The sequence below is a fragment of the Blennius ocellaris genome (genome assembly GCF_963422515.1).
Source record: "Blennius ocellaris genome assembly, chromosome: 9".
NCBI classification, from domain to species: domain Eukaryota; kingdom Metazoa; phylum Chordata; class Actinopteri; order Blenniiformes; family Blenniidae; genus Blennius; species Blennius ocellaris.
This window is the reverse complement of record NC_137658.1, coordinates 6,068,203-6,079,699: the sequence shown is the minus strand read 5'-3', so window position 1 is coordinate 6,079,699 and position 11,497 is coordinate 6,068,203. Positions and strand designations below refer to the sequence as shown.

At 43.8% G+C, this 11,497-nt stretch overlaps 3 protein-coding genes across 4 annotated transcripts in view; 1 reads left to right on the top strand and 2 right to left on the bottom strand.

The window, feature by feature from the left end:
- Positions 1 to 11,497, top strand: part of tmem265 (transmembrane protein 265) — a gene marked incomplete at its 3' end in the record, with an annotated part of 222,937 nt that overhangs the window by 131,374 nt on the left and 80,066 nt on the right. The gene's annotated exons all lie outside the window — the stretch shown is intronic.
- LOC308134643 (uncharacterized protein) lies at positions 222 to 3,921 on the bottom strand (the record flags this gene model as incomplete). Its single annotated transcript, XM_080502415.1, has 5 exons — positions 222 to 553; positions 1,242 to 1,297; positions 1,859 to 1,980; positions 2,227 to 2,861; positions 3,780 to 3,921. The coding sequence occupies 5 exons, from the start codon at positions 3,919 to 3,921 to the stop codon at positions 222 to 224; spliced, it is 1,287 nt and encodes a 428-aa protein (XP_080358541.1).
- On the bottom strand, positions 5,101 to 11,307 carry yif1a (Yip1 interacting factor homolog A). Of its 2 annotated transcripts, XM_080502028.1 has the most exons (9): positions 11,267 to 11,307; positions 10,888 to 10,939; positions 7,823 to 8,073; positions 6,777 to 6,881; positions 6,237 to 6,315; positions 6,091 to 6,148; positions 5,836 to 5,991; positions 5,617 to 5,710; positions 5,101 to 5,505 (listed from the first exon to the last, which is right to left on the bottom strand). In XM_080502028.1, exons 2-9 carry the CDS (start codon positions 10,916 to 10,918, stop codon positions 5,347 to 5,349), a joined length of 933 nt encoding a protein of 310 aa, XP_080358154.1. In that variant the 5' UTR covers positions 10,919 to 10,939; positions 11,267 to 11,307; the 3' UTR covers positions 5,101 to 5,346. The 2 variants fall into 2 exon arrangements, with proteins under 2 accessions (XP_080358154.1, XP_080358153.1); XM_080502027.1 differs by lacking the exons at positions 10,888 to 10,939; positions 11,267 to 11,307 and adding an exon at positions 8,274 to 8,536.

Sequence of the window (11,497 nt, the reverse complement as noted above, 5' to 3'; positions counted from 1 at the left end):
CGCCGTAGCTTGTTTTTGTAATGAAACCACATAAACGTGTGCAGAGAACTATACTCCAATTATTATAATTTTTTTTTAAATATGCTATTAATGTGAACAAAGCATGAAGAAAGCTTTGCGGATAAACTCGTATTCCTTGTCGTGTAAACGGGGCCTCAAGCTCCATTGAGAGTATTTGCGTTCGGTGGTTTAAAGCTCGCGACTGTTTAAGTGGACGTGATTTAATATCCGCCCCCGGCCAGGTCGAGCAGTGACCCCGCGGCCTCTTGGGCCTCGGCGTCCAGCTGGAGGATCTCCACGGTCTCCAGGTCCAGCTCGGCGTCGCCCGGCAGCACCAGGTACTGGTACTGCTGAGACTGGTAGTAGTGCAACTCGATGTAGCCGCTGTCTGACAGGGGGTCCTTCTCCATCTCCTCGCCGACCTCCTCCATGGTGACGAGCTCCTCGTGATCCGGGGTCAAAGGGCACGGCAGGTTTTCGGCAAAGGCCGGGCTGTCTGCTGTCAGGATTTGGGGTGAAGAGGTGGAGAGCAGCAGCGTGTGAGAAAGAGGATCTGTGTGAGGAAGAAAGCAAGATACAATTTGACAAAGTATTAGATTAGTAATAATAAAAAAAATATATATATATTTTAGTAATAACAACTTGTTGCACACGCTGGGTGAGCAGCCACTTGGAGCACACACACACACACACACACACACACACACACACACACACACACACACACACACACACACACACACACACACACACACACACACACACACACACACACACACACACACACACACACACACACACACACACAGGGCCCATACGGCAGAGAGGCTCGGAAATAAAAATGAGGGGACTCATAAAAGGAGCCTGAGAGCCAGGCTGTTGGTGGGTTGCCATGGCAACGGAGGGCAGTTGCCACGGCAACAGGACCCAAACAAGGGAACAATGTTGCATGTGGAGAAAGCTGCACGTAATAAAAGTGTCAGTGAAGGCTGTTACTGCAATGATAAAACCACGACAACTATCATAGATTTATACGCGGGCAAATACCGACGTTCCTGTTCTCATTTCATTCGTTTTTTTTTTTCTTCAAAAAAATGTTACGGGATAGTTGAGAGAGTGAGAGAGAGAGAGAGAGAGAGAGAAAGATCAGTGATCGTCACACAATAGGCAAGCGTTCATGACCCTCAATATGTATGTTCATAAGCCGATTCAGTGTCGTGAGCTTCCCGTGGATCACTGACCTGATATTTCTATGGATTCACACACGGCGGGCACCTCGTATTCAGCTCCTTCCAGCCTATTGCACAAGATAAACAAAACACAACGACAGCTCAGTGTGATATGCAATTAAAATGTTGAATAAGGAAGAACCATCACGCGCATTACAGTGAAGGTAGGTTTTAATTACACGACAAAGAAGCAATCCGGGGGGGAAAAGGCAGAACACGGCTTGCACAGATGTTTATCCTTGTTTTTTTGGTTGTTTTTTTTAACTTATACCCAAACAACAACAGACTAAAGATCAGTTATATCTGCAAAATGGTGCTGTTGGCTACCGTTTGCTTAGTTTTCTTCAATAAAGATAAAACCAGAAGTCAGAAGAAGACTTTTTCGTGTCATCAAATTAAAGTATTGCTTCATAGTTGACCTAAAAGTTGCTATATTGTCTTGTTCAATGTCAATACATAGAACGTCTCTTCAATGGTCAAATAATTTACTGACTAACCAACTCTACTGGAAGGAACATTTATAAAGAGTCAAAAGATAGCGACTGAATATATAAAAGCATGGAGCTATTCAGATTTCATTCCATCTGAACACATCGAGGACGTTAATGATGATTATTGCAGCCACTCACAGTTCAGGCTTGTTAATCAGGTTGCTGTTGGTGCTGTGATAACTGTGGGTCTTCCTCAGCACCTCGAGCAGCACAGCCCGATACTGCGGACACACACACCACAGTGATCCCTTCCCCACCGACTGCAACAGAGGCAGAGGGACACTTGAAACACCACAGGGAGACGACATTATCACCATTTCTCATTAGGAAGACTAAAGCCAGACGCTTAAGGCCAGTTTATATATATATATATATATATATATATATATATATATATATATATATATATATATATATATATATATATATACATATATATATATATATATATATATATATATATATATCATGTGTCCGGTCATTTAAACACACTTTTTCAACCCCACCTGGCTCTTGTCCCTCTGAATCCGACAGAAGCTCTTGCTTAGGGACAGATTGTGTCTGACAGAGTTCCTCCAACCGCCGGTGGCCGTCCTGTAGTAGGGAAAATTGTCCACAATCCACTCGTAGATTTCTTTCACTGGCAGCCTCTTGTCCGGAGACTCTTCGATTGCCATAAATATGAGGCTGCTGAAGGAGTAGGGTGGCTTGGATGAGGCCGGAGGAAGAAGGTGGAGGGGCGACGAAGGCCCGCGCTGAGGCAGCGGTGTCACTTTGGTGAGTGGCTGCAGCGGCAGCAGGTTCCCCCTCTGGTGCAGCCAGCTGAGGCAGGTCAGGTCGTCCTGGTCAGGGAGACTCTCTGGGCTGAGGCATTGTGTGTTTTGTCCTCTGAGGCAGTGAGACGTGGCGCCGTGGGAAAGCGGGGAGGAGGAGGACTGAACAGAATCTGCCGCGGCGGGAGAAAGCGAGGTTGGGGACGGGGGGAAGGAGACGGGCGAGAGTGGCAGCGAGACGCAGCCATGGGAGGAGGGGAGCAGCCGAGGCCCACCGAATGTGGCGGGACAGGTGGACAGGGACGGCAGGACGAGGGAGGCTTCCTCCATTTGTCCGTCGCGAACCTCTGGGTCGTTCAGCTCGTCCGCTGCAAGCATGAGGAGAACAGGAATTAAAGACAAACACCCTGAAACAATCTGGTGATTTTCACTTTTTATTAAAGATGTTAAAAAAAAAAGATAATTAAAGGTTGATCAGTTTGCACAATACATTAAAATGAAGATGACAGCGCTGGACAACAGATTCAGACAAAATGTCGAAATCTGCTTGTCCCTGGATTTTTATTTATTTATTTAAGAAGGAAATGTTCCAGGATTGTTGGCCTGGAGAGCAGAACTGATGTAAAAAAAATATTGTATAAAACTAATTTAAAAGCAAATAACCTCACATTTGCTCAAGATTCCGATTTTTGTCATTTTTTTTAAGCTGTAGAACAAAAAGGCGAGTCATTTTTTTGTGTTTTTGGTTGATTGAGGAATATCACAATATTTGAGGTGATAGAAAGGATAAACATGAATAAAACACAACGGAAGTTTTGCAGTAAGCTGATTGTTTTGGCTGACGACCTTCTAAAACAATGAAAACATGCAGGGTGTGAACTATGGGCTCGTTTCAGTTTTTAAAGGGTTAAATAAAGCAGGACTAAAGTAAAATGTCATCACCTTCATTCAGTTAAATGTTTTCCACTCGTCTCCCTTCACCGAGCGTCCAAAGTTCAGTCAACGGGTGCAGTTCAGAGAGTCAATGTTCATCGTTGGCTTGTTACAAACGATGCAGTTTCTTTAATCCACCTATTAGATCAATTCAAGTTCTCGCCTCCCTAAAAGTTATTGCGCGATCCCACATGGCTCTGCAAAGCAGTTCAACAGGCAAATGGCGGAACAATATAAAGTTTCATTTTGCCGCCTCTCCCCCCCTGCACAGGTGAAGCCTTCGGCGCTCAAAGCCACAAAAAAAATAAAATAAATAATAATAATAATAAACAAAAACACACCGATTACCTCACCGAACCACCGGAACACAGATCCGCCCGCTCGAGCAGCCCGGGACCGCTGGCTGGGGGAAGCGACAGGTGAAACCCAGCCGTGGGAGAAGAGGGAGTCCGGGTCGGACACCTCTGTGTCTGTGTTGCGGTCCTCCGTCACCATGGAAACCGAAAGGACGCTCTGCGCACAGCGACGGGCGCGCTCCCGCGCCGAGCACACAGAGGCACGCGGGGGTGGGGGGCAGCGTTTCCCAGTGCAGGGTGTTCCAGCAAAATGCCCGCAGCCACCGTGTCAGTCACCGTCCATCCATTTTCTACATCAGTTTATTCAACTAGACTGGATTAGAATTAAAAGCCAGAAAGGCCCACCGCCGACTTCCAATGAGCATCTCTTCAGATCACTCATCTCTATAATCTTTGTGCCGCTTTGGCTGTACTCGTTTGGTTTCTTCCAGTGACCCACACATCCCAACAACTTTTACAAGTTGCATTTATCTTTCATCGTCATCATTATCAAGTGTCTCCTGCTGGCAGGTGTCTCAGGACACTTGTGTGCTGCTGACCGTGGATAATCCAGCCAGGATTATAACACATATTTTACTTGCCACACTCCCAATCTAATCAGCGTCCTCATCCAAGTGTAGCACGTTGACATTGGAACGCAAATTAAGAAAAACTTTCTCTGATAATTAGAATTAATGATACTTAAGTATAAAGTAGGATTAAATCAACACAAGGACAAAAGTTGTCGTGTTCTCATGATAAACCCAGTGTAATGGTGTCTGATATTACTGCTGTGCATGTTAAGCTTTGAAGTTATGATAATGTGCATGTTAAATATTTCAATGTACTTCCGATTTATCAATTTCTATGCAAAATGAGATGAACGTCTTTGGATCCCTGCTACAAATAAAATGTCAATCCCTCCCTAAAACCTCATGTAGGAAACCTCCCTTCATCGCCATTGAATCCAAATAATTCAGAATCTGTGAAACCATCTATAAAAAATGAAATATCACATCCAAACCAATAAAACAAGAACGACAGAAAAAAAAAGAAAGAAATGATTTTAAACAGTTTTAAGTCAATACACAAAGCTAAATATATTTAATATTCTCTACAAAAATCCAAACATTGTCATGCTTTGTCAATTGTAGATAAATAAGATTCCGGGGTAATAATGCAGCAGCATCAAAAAAAAAAAAAGGAAAGGTGGTGTTTTTGTCTCTGTGGTGTGAATACTGTGAAGCATCGACACAAACCTGAACTGAAACCCTTTCAGATCAAGCAAGTCTCTTGATTTGAGCCCTTATGTTGAGAGTTACAATGTATTATCACACGGTCATAGAAAAACACGATTTATGGTTAAATCAGAGAAACCAGTTCTTTGTGAAAATGTCCTGCCGACACAACTGATGCAGCAAAACACTGTCTACATATGCAATGAATGAGTTCTCCGAAACATAAACAAAAAGAAAACGGCGTATAAAGGCAGATTCACTCAACAACCAGGTGGGGGTTTTGTTTTTTTTTTTGGGGGGGGGGGGGATCAGGACACTCGGACTGAAGGTCATAACGCGCCTCACAGTCACCTGACCAGGTGAGAAGTTAACCAGTAAATAATGATTGGCTGGAACACTGCCGTTGCCACGGTGATATAAAGGCGGAATTGGGGTTTGGCACTTGATCCCATTCCCATGGAGTCAGAGGAGATGGAGGGAAGGATCTTCATCTTCAGAGAGCGAACCTGTTGACAAGGTCAATCAATTTTAATAGAGTTTTTTATTTTTTTTTTTATTTCACAGTGTAAGGAATGTTTTCTTTAAACAATAGTGGAGAATAGAGTAAAATGACTTACAATGAAGAACATAAGGGCACAGGAGGACCAGGCCAGGGCCACAAAATAACCATCGCTGCCAAACAGTAAGCCACTCAACACAGTGACGATCATCCTGATTAGGAGAAAAGGAGGGAACATCCAACACAGTAAACGACCAAATATCTACATTCTGCTTGTCGGCCATAAATCTTTAAAAAAAAAGAGGTTTAAAACGAGGTGCATCCGAGGTCAGTTTACCCGACGTATTTGTATCCACTGTAGGCGATGAGGTCAAAGGTTGACAGGTCGCTGTGGACCGTCAGCAGGTACAAGCTCAGCAACATGACCAGGACCTCGATGATGATCCACACGAGGGCAGTGCTGGCACACAGTCCCAGAACCTCCGGGCTGAATCTTCACGTGGGGGCCAACATAAATCCCAATTCAGCTCATCTCACACAAACACATTACCGTGAGTCACGGGTGAAAACCACGGCAGGAAGGATTACTCACCTTTTCTGAATGCCGAGGGCCATTCCAGCGAGTAAAATGTAGGTGATGAAAGCCATCGCTGCAAGGATATAAAGAGCCCACTTTTAAAACATTACGCAATCACAGCCGGCGCAATTCTGCCCGTTTACGTGTCGTGTGGTTCTGACTTGGGATGTAGAGGTCGGGTGCGTTCACGTCCTGTCTCGGCGTGAGCGGCGTGTCTCGGTGATACCGCACCTCCCAGTCCTGCCAGACAACACAAATAAGAACCGGTCGTCAGTGTCGAGAGTCAAATGAGGCTTCGTTCTCACCTGCAAGGGTTCGGAATTCAAACGAATCGGCAAAGAATTCACGTTGAAATTATTCACACAAGTATTATACGCACCCGGAAAACCAACTTACTATAAATTAATCAAAAACACACTTAGGGTTTTGCTGATAGAGAGATAAATATAACAGTAAACAGCATGTTGAGTGAACACGATGCAGCTTGTATAGAGAGTTCCCACATTATCAGAGCACAGAGTGTTTGGAGAGATCACTCGGTGTTTATTTCATAAATAAAGCTGGAGGAATGATAAAAAAAGTGGCCGATTATCTTGGGTGTACAGTACGGACGGGACGAAAATATGATACCGCGTGAAAAAGCGTCACGCTGTTTTTCAGCTATTTAAATGTTCTGTGTGTGACGGGAGTGCTGAGGTCACCTGATGTGTGTATGGGAACAAGAGGATCAGAAGCTTCTTCATGACATATCTGGTGTCCACCGCAAAGAAGTACTTCAGCTTGTTCACAGACATGAACCTGCTGATCTGAAAAGGAGGAGAGGCGCAAACATTAACCGAACAGATGAGACGAGACAGTCTGCCAAGGCCAATTAATATTGAATCATAGTCTTTTTTTTTTTTTTTTTTTTAAAAAGGAGGTTGTGCCAGGTCTTGAGTTTATGCATCACTTTGGTATGAAGCGTGTCGATGCTGCCAATCCAGTGAAACAACCCGGGATCCATCCATTTCATCCGACAGGTGACACATTAATGTCATTTTTACATTAATGCGTCACGGTTATTTCCGAACCTGATTGAAAACCTGTCCACTGAAAGTGACACCCCTCACACCGGAAAGTTTTTCATTTTTAAAACCGCTCTGGATATGACTAATACACGGAGTACTGGAGCGGCGCTCAGAGGAAGGAAATACTGGAGTGCTCTGAAAGCCAGTGAAATAGCAAATCTTTGTGTCTGAGTGCTTCATAAATTATTAACTTATGATGGAAATAGCTCCCTTCAGCGACACTCAAAGTCCCACAAGAGCAAACGTGCGCGTTCACATTCACACAGCTGTACTGTAGCAATTAGTAGATGCTAATTATTTCTTTGGGTGTATAAAAGTCTGACTACAGGTGCTTTAAAGTGCCAATTTTCTTGTAACTTGAAGCTGTATAAAGGCTTCATAGAGGGGTAGTGGTCAGCACTTTCACAGCTAAAGGGTCTTGAGGCCAGTTTTTGTTTTCTAAGTATAAAAAAAAAAGATTTTGGGGGGTCAATTGGTGAGTGGGCGTGAATGTGTGTGTGGAGACTGGGGACATGGTGTCACCGATTATCAGCTGCGATCAATTCTAGTGTAGATTCAGGGATGTTTTTTAATATTCTGGGGTGGCAAAAGTTGAACATTATCTTTGTAATGTCAGAGCTGTTGTACAGGATCACCAGTGAACAGAAATGTCTTCGTATTGAAAATGCTTTTTTCCTCACCTCTTTGTTTACCATATCCTTTCCTTGGTTGGCCAAAGACGAGCCGTACATCATTGCAGCGTTGGCCATCGGGTCAGCAAAGAGGTTGTTCATGCCGGGCCCTCCCTGCATGTCGTTGGCGGCTCCCTCCATGTTGTATGCAGGCGTGTAATAACCCTGATTGTTCACCGGTGGCGCCGCCGCCGAACTGGTGTCGTCGAACAGGACGGAGCCTGGCGGAGGAGGAGGAGCCGCACGAGCTCTGGGCTTAGCTGTGAAAGAGGAGACATGGCTCAGTCCAAATCCCATGAAGAAAACGAAAAACAAAACACAGATATGACCAAGACGATACACAAACTCTTGAGTTAAAGCAGCTTTGTTTAGTTTAGTTGTCGCTGTGTGTTTACACCCAGTGGAAAATCACAGCGCAAGCGAGTTTGTGACTGGAAGGTTGGAGTTCGAGGCCTCGTACCAAATACCACAGAGGGTTGGATCGGGGACGACATCAAGGGGTAAACTGTGGCGACTTTGTACGAGAGCAGACAAAAAAAACAAAAACACAATGTCCTTTAGTTAATTATGGCGGCAGAGAGTCAATGCAATCAGTCCAAGTCCAACAAGAAGCGTATTCATATCCGTCAATCCAATCCCAGAACACATTTGTTATCATTTGATTCTTCCAATCAGGACGGTGTGACTTCAACCAGACAAGATGGAGGTACTTATCAAGACAGAACGGTGAAAATTCAGAGACGACGCAGTTGGTGACGTCTTGTTCTTCAAGTGAACTATCAAAGTCGTTGACGTTAATCCGGCCAAATAACTTGCATCACATCAGCATGTGCCCAGCCCCGCTTGATGATCAAAAGTGTGCCGTGTTGATAGGAGTGGCAGAAATGTGCGAAGGAAGGACGAATGGGGCGTAAAGGTGAGCCAACTGTCGGTAGCTCAATGGCATCTTACGATTCTGCAACCAAAGGAGTAAAAATGTGAAAGACTTTGCTGAGTAATTAAAAAAAAAGAAGAAGAAATCCTGTTCATCTCTGCATTAAAAAGAAAAATAATCCTTTTAATCATAATATAAACAACAAATCTATCTCATAATTTGCTCTCTGTCTTTAACCCATCTCCAGGAACGTCAGGTGAAGGAGCTCAGGAAGCGGCACTTCAGTTAAAAAAAACATTACATCAAATGTAAAACCACATCATGTCATTACTGCTCCAAATACACTTTACTGCTTACTACCAGTTAAAAACTCAACAAGTGACATAGCGTGAAACTGTCTTACTCCTCGTCAACAATACAAGACTGTGAATGAAGGTTCATGTACGAACATTGACATATTGTTTAGTCGCTACACAACCTCTGTACGATAGCAGGCGTCCATCTGGTGGCTTTATAACAGCAATAATGTTCTATCTGAGTTTGATAGTTTTTACTCATTGATCCCTTTGTGACACTGCTCTGTCAAGTGTGTCATTTTCTTTTTTTATATAGGTGACTCCCATTAACAAGTCATTAGAATCTGATTATTAGGCAAATGTGATCAATAACAGCAACCTTGTGCTTATTTTAGAGGTGCGCCATGTCACATCGCTGAAAATCATCCTTAGGTAAAACTCATTACGATCCAATAAAATTCCTATCACACTGATAACATGCAGCCAAACAGTGGCGCAACATGTGAATGACTTGGACACAGTGTGCTTGTGCAGTAATATTTCAAAAGATGATAATCTTACAGTGACGTGCACAAGTACAGGCTTCTGGGTGTTGCTATGTGGAGTTTGCGTGCTTCATAGAATTTTCTTACAGACACAAATTGCATAAAGATTTTTGTTATTTGTACATGTAGGATTTTCCAGGCATTCAGAAAAACCATGATGACAATCAGAGCAACCTAAATTTCAGTGAAAAAAAACAAAAAACTTTTGAAAGAGTCTTTCATTAGTTCCTGACTTACAGATAAACAGAAAACACGCCTGAGACTAGTGGTTAATCCTCAAATGTTTGACCGTTGTTGACAAGCGCACGTCTTCCTTCAGCTGCTCTCTTTAACGGGATCAACATAGTAGATCGTCTAACTATCTCACTATGTCCTGCGCTTTCTCTACTGTCCATGTCCTCCCTCAAGTCTTCCTCTTCTCCGCGAACATCTTCTGCCAGAAATATCCACTTTCTCTCCTCAACACAAGTCCAAACTCCTCAACATCTGCCGTCAAATCTGCTCACTAACCATGAAAGTCTCACCATCTTCGTCTCCCCCACCTCCAGCTCAGCTGTCATCAGCACCACTGTCTCCAAAACAAATATAGCACCTCTCCTTTACTCTCGTACATCTTTCCTTCTACTATGAAAGCTTTCACACTCCTGCTGTCACACCCTATACACTACATGGTACTAACTTCAGTTTTAAAGGGACAAAAGATGCAGAAGGGATCATATATGGTGACATGTCCAACACAAGATTGCAATTCTTAATATTTCTATCATTGAAACTGGTCGTGTGGTGGTGTCCTGGTGAACAACATATCCAAGGTGTACCCTTTCTTGGCTGGTATCAGTTGGGAACAGCCCCGGCACACATGAACTGGACAAAGTGGCACAGAAGATAGATAATTGAAATGCTTGAGGTTTGCTGAACCTGTTGATGACAATATGTGATTCAAACATACATATCATAGGGGATACACTACGAGACATTGGCTTTGAGACAGAATCATAAAAAATAAGTCATCAGGCTTCTTAATCACATCTCTTTGGGAGAAATGATATTCCTAACTTGGTTAAGCAGATGAATTGATGCTATTCGTTTGTCACACCATCCAACAATTGATCTGCAATGACCTTCTGTCTAAAGGGCATAAAGTAGGTCAGAGTCATGCCTCTCATTCATAAAAAACAATAGGGATGAGATTTGTCATTAGTCCACTGGACTGAACTGTCAATGTGTGTCAACAGTCAGCTGACAGCAGCTGGATGTGGTACTGGTTTGTGTGAGTGCAACTTATTCAGAAACGTATAGGAAGTGGATAGGTTTCCTTATTATGGTAAATATTTCAGGGGGATTCCTGTTTACACTTACTTGCTCGGTGTCCCTGATGTGGCAAGTCCATTGTACCGTGATCAGCTGTTAGCTTCGGATCAATAAAAGAAACAATGACACGTTAGCAGCACGTTTAAAACATCTACACGATTAAAAAAAAAAGTGTTATAAACCCCGTCAGATGTTAGTAAGAGTCTAAACTTCTACTTCCACGCCTTCATTAAGTGGACGCTGCTGCTAAACTTAGCCACTTAGCCACGTTAGCTAACCCAATAACTGCATTTTCAGCCGATACTCGCAGAAAGCGGGACAGTCAGCACACACGGGTCAATAACGAGCGTGACAGAAACACACGCGGCGCACGTTGAGGGGTCAGTTACTGACCAGGGGGAAATATGTACGTGATAAGCGCTCTTACCTCCAGAGCTAACGTTAGCAGGTGGCTACGTGTCTCCGGCAGCAGGCAGTGGCTCAGTGATCCCGCCCACCAGCGCGAGCGGAGGATCGCGCACTCCAGTGCCTGCGTGGCACTAAGCAGAGCGGCTCACGACACTCAGGTAACAACACCGCGGTGAGCACGTCGCAATAAAGTACATTCTGAAACGAATTACTCATACTCACCTTACATACTTTTTTTTTATTGGTACTA

Bases quoted from the DNA above. Each gene is read 5' to 3' on its own strand.
- yif1a (XM_080502027.1), bottom strand. From the start codon at position 8,307: ATGTCGTCCCCGATCCAACCCTCTGTGGTATTTG. The intron at 6,882-7,822 runs GTGAGGAAAAAA...CCTCCTTTTCAG, and splicing joins AGGATATGGTAAACAAAGAG to ATCAGCAGGTTCATGTCTGT. The intron at 6,149-6,236 runs GTCAGAACCACA...ATATCCTTGCAG, and splicing joins ACCCGACCTCTACATCCCAA to CGATGGCTTTCATCACCTAC.